The sequence below is a fragment of the Pogona vitticeps genome, chromosome 1 (genome assembly GCF_051106095.1).
Source record: "Pogona vitticeps strain Pit_001003342236 chromosome 1, PviZW2.1, whole genome shotgun sequence".
In the NCBI taxonomy this organism is placed as follows: domain Eukaryota; kingdom Metazoa; phylum Chordata; class Lepidosauria; order Squamata; family Agamidae; genus Pogona; species Pogona vitticeps.
This window is the reverse complement of record NC_135783.1, coordinates 55,933,685-55,951,167: the sequence shown is the minus strand read 5'-3', so window position 1 is coordinate 55,951,167 and position 17,483 is coordinate 55,933,685. Positions and strand designations below refer to the sequence as shown.

Sequence of the window (17,483 nt, the reverse complement as noted above, 5' to 3'; positions counted from 1 at the left end):
TCTAACCTGAGGTGTCATTATTATCACAGCAGAGTATCAAGGAAATGTACTTAATATTTTCTGTAGAATAATAAGACATTATTAAGACAATCAAGATAGTTTTAAATATTACTTTTGTATTCCTAAGTATTATTTCTGTACTGTGGAAATCCTGTTTTGAAACAATATTTATGTGTGAAGGGAATCCACTGCTCAGAAAGTAGACTTACAAATGCAGATCTTTTTGGCAAATCCTTGTTAGAATGTCTTTGTTTTGTTTTTTGTTTGGTTGGTTTTATTGGTTGGTTGGTTTTTTGTTTCACTGCTCTAGGTACACAAGTTTGGAAGCCAATGCATATGGAAGTATTGTTTTTCCAGCATGCATACATGGTCTGGCATTAAGCTGTTGAGTATATTAGCTTCCCTTCCTATGAAAAAGCTCATCCAGATTTTAGGCAATACGATGACACATTTTGGATTGACCCTAATTTTATCCCTTCAAGCAGCTTTTTGTATTCAGGACCAAAATGGGCAAAAACGGACATCTGCTATGCATGCAGTCAGAAGTCTTGATTATTGTTGAATTTGCAGAATCTAGTTACATCATTGAAACTCTTCTGGAAGCTTGAGTTGAAGGTTTTTGCCATAGTTCTCTTTAGCATCATGTAATGCTGCAGATTCTGTAGTTCTCTATAGTGCATGGATTTAAACACTCCAACTCAAATACCAGGTTCAGTGGACCAGCCCCTGCGTAAAAGTTCCTGAACTTACAGTTTTTTTAAAAGAGCAGCATTTTAATAATACAAACAAACAAAAATCTGTCCACATACTATCCATTATCAGACTCTAATTTGGCTGGCATCTCACTTTCAGGAAAGGCCCCAGGTACTTACTGCTTCATAGTCTGCTAGCTCAAGCCGTGCTTTGTTTTGCATTGTTCGCTTGCAGAGGTAAACCGCTGGAACACAAAAAATAATCAATCATTTCTTGCTATCTCAGATACTATCTAAAATCCCAGACATCAAGATCTAAAGGCTCCCTATGCTTTCCATTCAGTTAGGGTTCCTAATCATTGCGTCTCCATCCTGTCTTTCAATATCAAAGGCTACAGTCAATCCAAACAGAGATATTTTTCTCTAAGATTGACTGGGTGTCACAAAAGCAGTAATAACAGAGCGAGAATTCTATGCCTTTCTTTTTGTATTCGTGGATATAAAAACCTCAATAGATTGGAAATATTTAATTAATTTGTTCCGTTGCTTTTCACTTTTTACTCATTTATAGGTCCTAAATAGAAAGGGCTATGGGATGATTTGGGATTATGAAATCTTAAAATTGTAAGGGGGGGGGAATGCTACTGCTTTTGCTTCTTTTAAGCTTCTTCCTTTGTGTGTATAATGGTCCAAGTGTATTATTACGAGGCAATCAATTCAGAGTATTCGCCTCTTATCTACTCTCTTGTATTCAAACATAATGAAAGTAAGTGCTTGCAGAGGCTAGTTAGCATTCACCTTTCTTCCTTATGAGCACCCAACTCCCTTGGGTGACATAAATTCTCCAAAAGTCTAATGGTCCCCAGGTGGGGAACAAAATCCATTTGTACTGTATCACAACAGGGACTGAGGATGTGTTTTCTGCACACAGCATTTTTAACAATAAGAAATTAATCAGTGGCCCAGTATTGCAATGGATCATCCAACCAACCAGATAACAATGAGGTATTTTACAACGTAATTCCTCTACAAAGCTCTGCAAGTTAGTTTCAAGGTTTTCAAACAATATGTTTAGGAGAATAGGTCATCTAGAAATCAGACTACATAGTGTGCTCAACATATATTTAGACACAGTGCTCTCTCAAGTTCTGAAATACATCCATTTGTCAAAGGATGTGGTTTCCCACAACGTCTTATCTTTTATAGAGCCCAGACCGAGGTAACTGCATGCCACCTATTCCTTTGTAGCCATTCTATCATTCATTTTGGGTAGGTGGAGGGTAAAGTGAAAATCGTTGTTATTTAGGATTGGCAATCTAGATTTTCCTTCCCTTTTCTTATCTGGCTTGGATAGTTTAATAAATTGTTCACTACTAGGATTGAATGTTTGTGTGACTGTAGATGAATGTCTGTGATCTTCTTGTACTGGCACTGACTAGCGAGGCCAGAATTAGTGCAGTAGGATCTGTCCTAGCTCCCCTTCACCTCTACCTTTTTCCATCTTCATGGTGGTGCTAAGACAGCTTTGTGCTGGCCTTTGTGCAATTGCTAGAAGACACCTGTGGGCAGATGTAAAAGCCTCCTATCTCCAATCTACCCCAAAGCATTGTGTATCACTACCACAAGGAATAGTCATTTGTCTTTTTCCCATTTGTAGGAATGGGGTTCAAAAATGTACGAATATTGTTACAGACATAGATGTGGGTCAGTTCATAGTATTACCAAAAGGTCACAGAATACATCTGTATATCCTTTTTCAGGCATGCACTGAGTTGAGGGGCCACTGTACATCCCATACATAGGTGGTTAAAAAAGAAGTTTTAACTGCAATACACTTGCAATTAATGATTGTCACAGGAAATGGGCAGTATATTGTTGTTTAAAATAAAATAGTTACATAAAGTTTATTGCAGTCTTTTCTTTCTGTGCATGGGGCATTAGTGCCTGAAGTGAAGGTGGCCAGATGTAAAATTGTTTTAAGAATGGAAAAGGATGTTTACTTTGTTATCCCAACAGTTTTAGGAATTCCTGCTGAGATACTATATTGTACAGTAAACAGCATTACATAGTAATTCTCTTGAGGTAAACAGGTCCAGACAAGAATTATTGGATCCAGGATCCCTGATTGATGTATTGAACAAAAGGGGTCTAGGTGATTTTTGCCTCTCCCTTTCTGATTCGCATGGGACATGATGTCATATTTAAATATGGCCAGTAATGCTGAGAGACAGGTGGTAGCACTGAGCACCACAGGGCATCCTTTGGTGACTAGGTATCCTAAATGGGCACCACAAATCATTTGATTCAGGTATGCAAGCAGAGATGGCCTTTTGAGACAGACTTGGAAGATGACCAACCTCAGTTCATAAGAATCGGAACAGAGATGGGCCTGGGCATATACAGCACTACCCCAGGGCAAGGGACCTACCCAGCTTGGACTAGAGAGGGGCCAGCTTGGTCCACCTGCTCTTGTTCCCAGTTTCAATGCATTAACTTCAGCCCCACCTCAATTCAAGGATTTAAATAGTCAACAAAGTTGTGGCCTGAGGTTGAAACCATCTTTTATGTCCCACCTCTTTATTTAATGGTGGCGGAGGTGGGGAATATACCTTTCCTTAGTAATAACATAACTTCCTTTTTATGATTTCAGACAGCAACTAGTTACATTAATTGTAGAGGACACAATGGAAACAAGGTGGGGAGATGTTACTGTATGTTCTGAGCTCCTGGATTTAGAAGATAGTGAGATGACTTATTCTGGACAGACTTCTGTTTCCCTAGAAAAAGTATATATATAAGGATATTCTTTGATCCAGCATTGTCACTTGCAGCCCAGAAAGTATGAAGGGCTAGGAGGGCATATTTCCAGCTCCAGGCTAGTGGCCACTTACAATCCTTCCTAAACTATGATGATTTATGTTCAGGCAACCTCCAGATTGTGCAGTTGCAACATACATTGTTTGATTGATTGATTGGTTGATTTGATTTGATTTGATTTTTGCCCCACCTATCTAGTGGTGTATGACTACAATGGGTACTTGCAAATGTTTTTAAAAACCCAAACCAACAACTAACACTAAATGGAAATAATCCAAAATATCCCCAGCAGCAACTGGAATAAAAAACACAACAGAAACAACAGAACAGGCAATCATGAAGGGAAGCTATCTGGAAAAGCCTCACTGAATAAATATGTTTTGAGTGACTTTCTGAATGCTAGAAGGGAAGGGGCCTGGCACATCTCCATTGGCAATGCATTCCATAATGCGGTGGCCACCACCAAGAAGGCTGAATTCCTAGTCAGAGATTTCTGGGACTCCTTCAGGGTGGTGAGCCACAGGAGTAACATCACCATCACCTGAGTGGAATGGGTGAAATGGGTGGAATGGGTGGACAATCTCAGGGAGAAGTGCTCTGAGAAGTAGCAAGGTCCCAAACTATTAAGGGACTTATATTTTAACATTAATAACTTGAATCTGGCAAGGAAGAATATTAGCACAAAGTGCAGGCAGGCCAAGACTGGAGAGATATTTTCAGATAAAAACCAGACCTTTCTACACCAGTTGCAGCTTCCCTACTGCCTTCAAGGACAGCCCCATGTAGGGAGTGTTGCAGTAGTCAATCCTTGAGACTACTAATGCACGAACTAGTGTTGTTAAGGGTTTCGTGCCCAGACAGGGCCACTACTATGCAATCTGCCTAAGAACAGGGAATGAGAATTGGGGAGGTAGGGAGAAGAATTTTGTAAAGCCAAAAAAGATCTAACTGTATTTAAGAAAGCACATATTAGAAATGTTACAAATTAGAACACATGTAGTAAAATAATTGAGGTTACAAGATCACAGCATGTTTGAAATTTAGAATGTGCTTTCTGTGGGACTGCTCTGGTAGATGCTTTTGAAGCTCCAACTCATGAAGAATACAGTACCTGGTTGCTAACTGGTAGCACCAGTGGGATTGATGCTCTTTCAATCCTGAAGGATCAGAACTGGTCACCAATTTGCTGTCAAGGCCAATTCAAAAGAGTGATTTTGATGTATGTACAGTATATGTTTTAGGTTCCCAGTATTTGACAGAGCACCTATAGACTAGCCTGGGTGCTCATCTCAACAGGAGAAGCCTATTACCTCTTCTGAAACATGGCCACAAATGCTGCTGAGGAGTTAGAACCCAGTACATCTAGAAGGCACCAGGTAACGGTGGGATGTGTTACTTGGAGCATTAATTATGACAATGTAACTTTTATAAAAGAATCTCAGCAACATACCAGAAGGGCAGAATAGATGGCTTTTAAATAAAAACATAAAGAAATACTTTAATCTTCTTAACTACTGAAACTGAAACACTTTCCCACTACAATTCTCCAGTCTGACTATAATTTGAAGCCAAACAAGTACTGTGTTATGGGGCTGCGCTTTGCCCGTCTTTGGCTAAGTGAATAAACACCAGAGACTAGCTTTTGACCATATACCCTGTAAAAATATGGGTGCCCCCCTGATTTTTCTCTTTTAAGAAGAACTTGAATACATTTTTTTTATTTAGGCAGACTTTTAATATCTAGTTCTCTAGCTGTTATAATTATTTTAATAATTGATACATTTAATTATAGGTTTAATCTGTGTGGTTTTGTTTTTTTATTATTCACTGCATTGTCCTTTGGGGAAGATGTTCTGAATGCTCACCAAGTAAAAAGACAGAGTTCAATGATAAATAACGGTGGTAGTAGTGGTGATGAATGACATGGGTCAAATGTTAGCTTTTGCACACACAAACACACTCAAAGGACTAACCTAAAAAGTTATTAATAGATTCTGGTTGGTTGTAAAGAAACCGAAGTTAGTCTGTTTTATGCCCTTCACTGAAGCCATAGCAACCTCTCTAGAAATAGATGAAGAAAATGGTGGAAACTTATACAAGGGCAGATCTACATTTTACATGTAAATTCTCTCCTGGGTTTTCCAGTTGAGTGAGAGAAAAGTGGAAGAGGAAAGGGCTGTGTAGTGACCCTTTTGAGTCAATGGGCTGCTCAAATCCTTATTCCCAACCTCTCCCTTAACCATCTCCTCTTTTTTTCTAACATAGGTTAAAAAGCAGTATTTTGTGAATATAACTCTCAGACTCACTCAGCCAGTGTAGCCACTGCAGTTCTAAAAGTAACTTTTCAAAGGGCTGAGATTAAAATATATTTGGCCCCTGTTATGTTTTATCTCTCAGGAAGAAAAGCAACTCTGTGGCCAAATGTCTGGGGAGGAAAGGTCCTTACAGCCAAACTGAGAACATCTGCAGCAGCTTTAAAGAGAACTAAATAAAAGAAATATGTCATGGCAAAAGAACATAAGGATACATGGAACATGTAGGCCCTCTTTAACAGAGACTAAAGCATGTTTAAGGTTATTAAAATCTGTATCAGTACCAATCCACTGAAATCCGTAGGAAGGTAAAATGGTTAAAATCAGTTGGGACCAAACTAAGCTTCACTGAATTGGGATCCAGCATAAACACAAATAACTGGAGGTGGACCTGTGGTTAACCAATTTAAGTGTGTCTGCACTAAGTTTCAGCCATGGGCCCAAATCCAGGATGTGAGATCTGCAAGTTTTAGATCACAATGCTCCAGGGTACTGACTGCATTTTCTCTTCACAGACTGGGACGCGTGATCCCATCTGTTGCTGTTCATTGTTATATGGAATTAGTTTCCTGTACGTAGAGCTGGAATTCAGCCAGCTAATTTTAATATTCTAAATAATTATGCATACATATAGTTCCCCAGAAATTGACTTGCATATAACTTTATTCTTTGGGCTGCATATTTTAACATGACTTTTGTAATCAAAGTGGTTGCCTTCTGGTAAAATAAATGGTACATATGTTGCTGTCTTGTGCAGATGATTAGAGTATCATGTGAAAATAAAGACAGATTACAAAGTGCCTAAATCTAATCGGAAAACCTATGTAAGTCTCTCTGCTTTACATTACATTCACCATTAAAATAATTGGAAAAAAATTAAAGTTAAGAATGGCTGTATTTGTATTTGCCTTCCTTTTCCTTTTATCACATAGAAGTATTCTGGTGCAGTCTCCTCTTGAGTCAACCTTTCCAGGCTGACTGATTTCAAAACCGAAGTGCTATCCAGGGTTCATCCATTTCTTTTAACTTTAATGGGAAAAGAATCTTGTGTTCTTTTCCCCTCAAAAATTGCTTCTGAAGGCCTGAATGGGAAGCAAGAAAAGGAGTAGGAGTAGGAGCAGGGAGGAGGAGGAGGAGGAGTTGAGGAGGAGGAGAAGGCAGATATCCCAATGGGATTTTGGCCATTTGGATTATACTTTCCTAAATAATGAATGACTCTGTCATTGAGAATTCCTACCAAGAAATATACACAAGAGGGACTCTTGGTTCTTTCCTAGCAACAGATTATAAATACACTCTGCCACCAGAGGGCCTTCTCTGGTTCTTAGTTGGGCATGTTCAATCCAATCCCACCACTGTTAGCAACTCAATTATACCTTCAATTGAATTTCAGAGCTCATATGTTTATTTTTGTATTAGCTCTTCTTTTTGGTCAGTACTAGCTAATTATGAGATTCTAAACCATGAACAAATAAGCTGACTAATTACAACCTCACAGTTTTCTCTATATAAAATGGAAACTGAATCAGCTGTTTAGATGGAAGTGGGCTGTACTTAGACAAAGAAGATAGGATGGGGAAACTTAAGCCACCTTGGGTCCTTTTATGGAGAAAGGTGGGATAAAAATAAATAAAATATGTCTATGTCACTCGGCGCATACAATGTTTTTATTTTATTTTATATGTTTATTTATTGCTTCATTTTAAAAAAAAGTAAGAAAGAAGGCTTGTATACAGCAGCTTCATGGCAGGAAAAGAGCACTTTCTATCTCAAGAAGAACTCTGTTTTCTGTTGTGACATATAGGAATGGCCCTGGATCAAATAGCAGAAACAGGGCTTTCATGTCATCTGGTTGCATTATATTTTCCAGTGACACCAGTTAATACATTTAAAGGCAAATAAACTAAGGATGCAGTATGGAATGAGGAACAGAAAATGAGTTCTATCCCTGTATGAATCAGTTCTAAGATCATGTGGTAGACTGAAAGATTTCCAGGCCTGTAGCATGTAAGAACTGAGACACATGCCTTGACCAACTCTGGTCTTTTCTGGTCTTCACATTTCATTAAAACCGATTGCTTCTAGCAGATGCAATCATATGCTCCAGACATCAACATATGTCTCACTTTGAAATCTAAATACTACTGCAAACATGTGCAAGTACTGATATTCAACAGCACTCATCTTCTTTCATCCTTCAAACACCCTACGGTAGTTATTGCCAATGTAAATTTCCCCTGTAATTTTACTTTTATTCAGAATATGCAGCTCAGGGAATGAACAGTAGAGAAGTACGGAAATTCAGCTTTGAATCCCCCCCCCTAAATAAGTGAACCATATAACGTAACTAAATAGAATACTGTTCCCTGATACAGGGAAGAGGAAACTCCAGGGTTGTCCATCCATCCTCCTAGCTTTTCTGCTTTCACTTAAACCCATCTCCAAAGTCCCAACCCATTGAGCAGACTGCTAGGGAAAAGAACTGTCTTTCTGCCATACGGAGGTGGGAACCATGACTTTAATTAATGACAAGAGGTAAGAGGAGGGTTTTTCATTTTATATCAGTGTTCAGAAAGAAGAACTGTGGCTATCAGCTCAGTTATCACATCATCCAATGTTTCCCAGGTGTGTGTCTCAGGAGAAAAGCTGTCCCCGGGTGAAAACAGTTCTCAACATTTCTATCTAATAATATGTGACAATTTAATGTGTTTTTCTCCCTGTTAACTGATGGGAAAAGAGTATCTTTCTTAATTTCTTCAAGTCATGCAATAGTTGAGGGGTGGACCACTCTCACCCATCCGAGGGCAAATTTTGTTCCCTCTTTAACCTGTCATGGGTCAAGCTACAAAATTCAGCAGCAACAAAGTGAAAGTATTTCACCATTTCACTTCCTCAGAAATCAGTTTCTAGGAAAAAAGGGGGTGGGTGGGCTGCTATAAATCATTTAAAGTAATGTGATTTTTTAAATTTGCTACCAAATTCAATAGCAACCCAATATGCTGCCTTTTAAGGGAAGCAAAATGCATCCTTTAAGTATCAGCAGCATGACTTCTGCCTATTATAATCTGACAGTTAGATGGGACCTAGGTCTAAGTGTTCAGAAACTTCTTTCTCATCCTGGTATGTTGGTGACCAAGGGCTTTCAAAGATGTATCCGGAGAGCACAAGCTCCAGCTGTTTTTGGTTGATTTTTTACCATGCTGTATAGCTTTAATATACATCCCTGATAACAGACTGCATGTCTGTCACCAGATGAACAATTTACAGGATCACTCCACAGGCATTTAGGCTGTCGTTGGGTCCACTATGGTTATAGGGTAGTTTGCTCCTCTTGCTTGTGATCAGATAACATAATCTCTAAAGCGAACCAATCTGCCCCCAGAGTGCTCCTACCTGCACTTTTCTGGATCCCTGCCAGGGGCTAATGTTTTTTAGGTGCAGATAGAATCACTCCATTTCGATTCAATTCCAGCATGTATGATGGTTGGGATTGAACCAAAGCAGCGGACTGTCCCTTTGGAGAAGCGAGTTAATTGAAAACTTCCTCTGAGCTATCCTTTGGCAGGCAGGGCAGGGGTGATGTTTTGGATTTCTTTTTAATTTTTGCTAAGGTATCAGCAATGCTTTGAAAGGCTTTTTTTTAAGTGCTGTCAAAGCATCACGGATTTGCTGCGCTGGTTCACAACCACCATTAAAAACAACTGGAAGTTTTTTTGTCTGGTTCTCCTCTGAAGGCAAGGGAGATTTGAAAAGAAAGCTTTCCATTTCATGACTGAAGATTTCTCAATTGAGAAATGGGAAATGTGCCCTTTAAATGTTTCTTGTCTTTGGAAGAGAAGGGAGGCAAAAAAAAAAAAAATCCCTTCCTGTTTGCTTTTCAAACATTGCTAACAGATGCAGTGAATCAGTAATGCTTTCATAGCACTTTTTAAAAAATCCTTCCACAGCATTGCTGACACCTTAAGAATAATTAAAAAGACATTCAAAACATTGCCCCTCCCTTTCCCTCCAAAAAAAGAGCTCAGAGGAAGTTTTCATTTAAGCAGCATCTCCAAAGGGACAGCTTTAAGGATGTTCAGAAATCTTTAATTTTAAAAGCATTTCCTATAATCACGCATGTGCCCAAGCACCCACGCAAAGAGGTGGGTGGGTGCGTGAATGGGCATGCAGGCGCTCCTGTGCATGCACGAAGGGGTGGGGGAGTGCTCACGCTGATGTTGGTGTGTGTGTGTGCACACTCCCCCACCACTTTGCACATGCACCCGAGAGAGAGAGAGAGAGAGAGAGAGAGAGAGAGAGAGAGAGAGAGAGAGTGCTGGGGGGGGGTGCCCCGCCTTCCTCAGAGGCTCAGCCGTTCTATGGTCCCAAAAATGTTGAGACTGCTAATGTAAAGGATCTGGCAAAAAGTATCCTATTTTTGTATTCCCAGTTCATATGCAAATTTGACCTCTGCCTTAGTAAACTTTGTAAACCAAAGCCAATCTTGAGCTCAGCATTAGCAGTTCTTGCCCGGGTTTGAATAACAAGGCCACAAATACTATAAAGGAAATAAAGAATTTAAATAGACTTTCATCCACACAACGTAAGACTCCGGACTGAAAGAAAGAGATCCACACTGACCATAATCTGTGTTTTCCGGCTCCCAACAATTGGATGGCCAAAAATAGGGTGTCTGCAAATCAAAACGAAACAGAGACATTAAAAAACACAGGCTGTACCCTACAACACTTGTTCAATGCTTAGCTAGAAGCTAATATTTTCCAATGTTGCTGTTGGGCATTCACCTGTGGGAGATGCAGAATTGTTTGATCTGTACAACTTCTAGAAAGCCAGTACAGCTATGGTCTCTTTATGGATTTTTTTTAGAGAAAGGGGAAAAAATCCAATTCTAAAATAGACTGTACATCAAAGTGACTCCAAGAAGGAGAAGGAGGATGTTGGTTTACCAGTAAAGGAGAAATATTATGTATCATATAATAATTGGACAGATTTCTGTACAGGAAAAGAAAAACTATAACTCTAGAGCAGGGAAACGAAAGTGAGTGGCTTTTATTATAAAAGTAGAAAAGAAGAGGCCAATGTTATACCATTGGTCCATCTAATCACCTTTTTTGCCAAGAAAAGAATTTGGTTGTGTTCAGATGCCAATGACAGAAAATTATAATCCTAACACACTGAATGAATCCAATGATAAGTTTATCTCTGCCCCACCAAATAATGTGATCTGTTTATTTTGGTTCAAATTTCTCATGATGCAGGGCTGACTGTAACTGAAAACATTTTGCTTATTATTAGTAGTAGAATATACCTACATATTTCAGTTTTTGTACTGTGCACTGCTTGGCTATACAGTGGACCCTCGACTTACGGAATTAATCCATATTGGAATGGAGCATGATCGGCGGCGGTGGGGGGGACCTCCAAGATGCCTGCCATGGCGGCAGGGAAGCAGCCAAGGGGTCACCATGCCTGGGGGGGCAGGGCACAGAAGGGGGTAGGAGGTGCAAGGGCTACTCCAACTCATACCTTGCAGGGGAAATACCATGGTCATGAAAGGGGTTTTCGCAGGATGAGGCTCTTCCATTGTACTTCAGGTGTGCTGATCCCTGTGATTTCCCCAAATGTGGGGAACTCAACTGCATAATTTGTGGTAATGGGGGATTGCATTTGTGCTTTCCCTGGTCTTTCTAGAATCCTTTCCATCTCTTTTTTCCTCATCAGGACTTATTGCAAAGGCAGCAATTCCTGGCGACGTCTTGTATTGCCTTCTTCCTCTTTTTCTCCCCAGTGGCAAAGGATCAGGGCAAAAGGAGTCACCATGATCAGGAGCCAGGGGGCTGCTTTGACTCCTTTCACCCTCTTTCTTTGCTGCTGGAGAGAGAAAGAGGGGGAAGGCCATCTGAGACCCACTGCATTTCCAAAGGCAGTGCAGGTGAGGGGATTGCTTTTCCCCAATATGGTAGATTTCAGTGCATTCCTATGTGGAACCGCGTTTCCTAAGACAATGTTTCGCAAGACAGCAATTTCCGCGGAACGAATTAAAATCGTCTTGCGAGGCACCACTGTAGTGCTGAGCACACTGCCTACAGCCTGCTGAGCAATGCTTCATGATAGGAAATATACGTATAACTGACCTGTTCTCAACAGTTCAGTACAATAATTGCTTTGGAAAATGGTTTTATACAGGGATGTACACATTTCTCATTCTCTTCCTTTTTCTAAGTCTTACCACCACAAGATGTCCCCTGAGATCTGCACAGCACTATGAGAATTGCCAGCAAAAATCAAGAGTGCTCTGAGCTTTTGCAGATTCCTCATTTTTCTTTACATTTCCTTCTATTTGCTCTGCATGGGAAATCAAAAAATTAAGTGCAGGAAACAGTCACATCCTGCACAGCACTAACTTAAATTACATGTAGGGAATTGTCACATACTATGCAGAAAATACTCATGTCCTGCACAAGGAGTTGCATGCATCTTCTGCACAGAAACTATTTTTTCCCTATTTGGCATTTTTATGGTGCATGTAATCCTTTTTGGCAGAAAATGTTGCAAGGCAGCCAAGAGGTCTGACAAAATTGCTCCCTAAAGACATCTGGCCTGGAAAATCTTCAGGTGAAGAGAAAGACATCTCCTCCTCCAGCCTCCCGTTCAAAAAGAGTGCAAGCTTGTGAGATCCTCATACCCAGTTCTACATACCAAGTTCTTCTGAGGACAACTTAGCTGCAGCAGGCTGTCTCGTTTTCCCAGGTGCAAATATAGAAACACATTTCTTTGCCTGTAGCACTTCTTTATGGATGGTTTGTTTGTCTGCACAATTTGTGTGTGGCTTCCCCCCCTTTTTTTTCTTTTGGCTTGAGCCTGTAAAAGTGTCACCTCAGTACAGAATCTGGAATTCATTTTGTGCCCAAAAGGCTATCACTGCTTCTAATTGTTTGTGATTTTATGGGTATCCAATTTAGCCACTCAGTAGTAGGATGTAAAAATAGTAGATAAATAGGTACCACCACGGTGAGAAGGTAACAGTGTTCTGTGTCTAGTTGCGCTGGCCACGTGACCATGGAAACTGTCTATGGACAAACTCCGGCTCTACAGCTTAGAAATGGGGATGAGCACTGCCCCCTAGAGTTGGACACGATGGACTAAATGTCAAGGGGAACCTTTACCTAGTACAACCTAGATTTCATATCACAACAGTCTGGACATTATAAGGCAAAAAAGGTAAAGCTCTGTAATTGCCTAAATTGACTTTCTTTAACTAACCCGTAATTTAAAAATAAACCCCACACGGACAATGTAAAGATTGCCCGGTGACTCTCTGTTTCCAGTGATCAAGGAACCTGTGTGCCCACACAGGAAGGATGCAACTTTGAACTTTAATGAGGGACTTGCCTTGTCATAGATTGGGGAGGGAGTATATTTTTCTAACTAATCAGCTCGCAGTGAGTCTATGGGCAACCCAAGTTAAATCCATGGCACTGACTGATTTATATATAAATAAATAAATGATGAGACTCATGTCTTCTTTTGCAGCATCTCTTAACCATGCTGAAACACCATGTAGACAAAAGGGATTTAAGATAAGCTTTCCTCTTCCATGTTTCACTGTTTCAAGATATTAAAATTCACAAGAATTTAAATATCTTGTCCAGTGAAGAGATGATATTCTCAAAAGCTCACACATCCTTTTGTGCCTTTTCCACCAGCTTATAAAAGTCTCAACTGAGTCTGGAGTCTGGAATTTGTTTTGTGGCACCATAATAGCTATTATTGCTTTTGTTTGTTTAACATATGGATAGTGTTGCCTTTGTTAGCCAACGTACAGTATTATTAATCTTGGACTACATTTATCACGAACACTAAACATATAGTATATAGGAAAAAGCTTGTTTGTAAGTGTAAAGCCAAAAGAGTGCAGCAGTACTTACTTGGAACCGATAAAATGTGCCATCATCCTTCAGTGTTAGAACATGGTCTGAGATAGGAAAGAAATAACCATGGGCTGCCATTAGCGTCCCCAAATGAAGGGCTTCCACTGTCATAGAAGGAAACAAAAGTATTTAAATATTTTCCTTTCCTTTTATTTTTTACTATGTGAAATATATCCAAAAATGTGTTCATTCGAGAGGATCTTCAGTTTTTGGTGGTAATTTAGGATAAAAGTATCAGTTATAATTAAATTTATTTATTTATTTATTTATTTATTTATTTATTTATTTATTTATTTATTTATTTATTTATTTATTTATTAGATTTTTATCCCACCCTTCTAGACAATGTCTACTCAGAGTGGCTTACAATAAAATTATAAAACAATTAAAACAACAATTAAATCGACAATAAAGTATTAATCAAGATGAGAATATATAAACAAAAGGCTAGGTAAGAAATAAAAGTCGCTGTGAGACCTCTCAGCTGCCCATCCTGGCTACAATGAGTGACTCGAGTAGATCTAGGTGGGAGAAGGCATTCTGCTAGATATCGAGGTCCTAAACCATTTAGGGCTTTATATGTCATCATTAACACTTTGAAATCAATGCAGAAATGAATAGGCAGCCAATGCAAGGCTGCCAGAGTGGGAGAGATATGCTGGTGTTTTCTTATCCCACTAAGTAGCCTGGCTGCCGCATTCTGCACCATTTGAAGCTTCCACATCTATCTCAAAAGCCCTACATACAGTGCATTACAGTAGTCTAATCTTGAGATTACAAGCGCATGAACCAGAATGGTGGGGGCCCTGCCATCAAGATAGGGACGCAGCTGGGCAATCCGCCATAGATGGTAATAGGTGGAGCGGATCACTGAGGCCACCTGGGTTGCCATGGTAAGCGCCGGATCCAGGTGTATTCCCAAGCTGCGAACCTCACTTTTTGCGGTGAGAATCACCCCCCCTCAAAAGAGAGGGAGTTTCCCAAACTGCCAATGGAGGGGCCGCCCACCCTCAGGACCTCCGTCTGGTCTGGGTTCATCCTCAGCCCATTCTCCTGCATCCATTACAGTACAGCCTCCAGACAGCGCTGAAGGGACAGAACGGCATCCACTGAAGTAGGTGTAAAGGAGATGTAGAGCTGCATGTCACCAGCATACTGATGGCATGAGGCCCCACACCCCCTGATGACCCCACCTAGCGGCCTCATATAGATATTAAACAGCATTGGGGAGATGATGGAGCCCTTCAGAACCCCACAATTGAGGCTCCACGGGGCCAAGTTCCCCTCACCAAGCTGTACACTCTGAGGACGGTCCCCCAAGAAGGATCGGAGCCGGGCAAGCACCAGGCCATCGATTCCCAGCTCGGAGAGCCTCCCCAGGAGGATACCATGGTCAACGGTATCAAAGGCGACATTGTTAACATACAAAATTAACATACAATCATTAACATACAAAATAATTCCAATTTTCTTTAAAAAGTAATGATGACATTACAGATTCAGTGAGGGGCATTAATATGTTGCTGGAAGGCCATTTTTAAAATATGACTTGTTATGATACGCGCACGCACGCACGCACACACACACACACACACACACACACACACACACACACACACACACACACACACACACAGAGCACCTGGAACTGGAGATAAGGTACCTTTTGTATTGTAATTTAACTAATAAACACAATTGCCATTCTAGAATGATATTCTGAGGATAATGGATCATTTCTAAATAATGATGTTCAGAAATATAAACGTAGCATTCAATTCCACAATTCAAATATAGCCTTTTGTTTCTTGGTTACTATAGCAGTCAAAAGCTAAATATCAGAGGTCTCCTTTGATGTGCATTTCATGAATAGAAGCTTTCAGTTTGCCAAGAACAGTTTGTAGCAGATGTTTCATTAATGTGCACTTCCAACAATCTAGGCATGTGAGATTATTTGGGATTTATTTACCTGAGCGATGTTTGTAGGCTAGTGCTTCTCATAACAGGTTTTTGTCACCAGGCCAACCCAAATCCTGTTGCTTAGCACAGCAAATTGCCTTAGAGTAGGCCCAATGAATCAATGATTCAAGGTGCAGGGAAAGGAGATGAAGAGTCTGGAACATTGCTTATGTTATTGTGCAATATTCATGAACTATGTTTTTTCAGCAACTCATTTCCTGACTCATTTTCAATTTCATTTTTAATTTAACACTGATTCACCTTGAACCCTTTCAACCATGTTAGAAAAACTATTGGATTTCTTCAGAGATGGGATGGTACACAGAAATATGTGAAATCTTGTCGATCAGCATGTTGACATTGGGCTAAATCCAATTGTTTGTCAATGAGAATAAATCCAATGGGACTCAACATAAGTGTTGGCTTAACAAGTGTCACTCATTCAATGGGCCTCCTCTAGTGGGAGACAGCCCCTTCTATTTCTGGCTGTCATAACTATTAATCATTGATAAACACTTCCTTAATCCAGTCATTTCAAAGTCATTTTTTAAAAAGCTTTCATCATAGTACTTCACCACAATTCATTTCTGGGGCCAATTATTTATTTGGTTTATTTCAAACTTGTTGTGCATCAGCACCTTTGGATTGTTTTGGTTCTGTATTGTATAACTATGTTTATGTTTATTTGTTTTCCAAAACATATCCCCTGAAATAAAATCTTTCCCATAGCTATCACCTATGACAAATGTTATGTGCACAAGATACAGTAACCGATGTAGAAGAGGTATGGGACCAGTTGAACTTTGACCTTCATGCATCACTATAAATAAAATCAGTAATAAATTTGGCGCATAAATTTCTGTCAAGGATTATGGAGAAATGTAAAATATTTTTAATGGCAGACTCTTGCATCTCACAATATTTTCACATCTTATGATACTTGGAACTTCTTCTAAAAGTAGAATTTCCTTTATGAATGATGATTAGGATGATTAAATAAAGATGAAAACAAGCCTTCCAACACTTTTCCTTTTTAAAAGTCCATGTCAAAAAGCCATCAGATTTTTGTGCAAAAATATATCTTGCAATTTGCACATAAAGCATTCTTGTAAATGTGAAAACTCTCACCAACAGAAAAATCTTGCTGGCTTGCAGAACAAAATTTTAGACATACATTTTCATCATGTATTAGAACATAAGAACAATAAAACCTGATCATTTATATCTCTAATGTGACTTCCAATAGGTATATATTAGGTCTGCCCAAGTGCACCCTGATTTATTCTAGCCCATTCTTGACGTGTTAAGACCCTTGTGGAATTCAGTCTGAACTCTGAATCCAAATCAAGATTCAGAAATTCAGATTCTTACTCCTCTAACTGTCATGCATTGGGAAGTCAAAAGGCTGCAACTTTTGGAGTGGAGTGGGGTGTCCAATGGTGCATGAAATTTGGATATGATTAACTGTACAGAGGAACTTACACCAAACAGGGAGTTTCAGGGTTGTTTCTAATGGGCATCATTAATACTTGTCTAATTCCAAAGAACAAAATAGAGTCATAGAGTTGGAAGAGACCACTGAGGCCATCCAGTCCAACCCCCTGCCATGCAGGAACATCTGTCAAAGTATGCCCAACGGGTGGCCATCCAGCCTCTGCTTAAAAACCTCCGAAGAAGGAGACTGCACCACTCTTCAAGGCAGCCTATTCCACTGCCGGACAGTTCTGACCATCAGGAAGTTCTTCCTAATGTTCAGATGGAATCTCTTTTCCTGT

At 39.8% G+C, this 17,483-nt stretch overlaps 1 protein-coding gene and 1 non-coding gene across 8 annotated transcripts in view; one reads left to right on the top strand and one right to left on the bottom strand.

Annotated features, from left to right (window-relative positions):
* The window catches only part of RGS7 (regulator of G protein signaling 7), a 206,945-nt gene that overhangs the window by 31,875 nt on the left and 157,587 nt on the right, over positions 1–17,483 (bottom strand). For all 7 annotated transcript variants that reach the window (XM_078383119.1, XM_020787368.3, XM_020787383.3 and 4 more), the window contains exons 5-7: positions 13,750–13,856; positions 10,442–10,493; positions 873–937 (exon numbers count right to left, since the gene is read on the bottom strand). In XM_078383119.1, the coding sequence (XP_078239245.1) occupies positions 873–937; positions 10,442–10,493; positions 13,750–13,856 (224 nt within the window). The remainder of the gene's footprint in view (positions 1–872; positions 938–10,441; positions 10,494–13,749; positions 13,857–17,483) is intronic.
* Positions 11,340–11,503, top strand: LOC140703327 (U1 spliceosomal RNA). Its single transcript, XR_012082766.2, has one exon. It is a non-coding gene; the product is annotated as a U1 spliceosomal RNA (small nuclear RNA).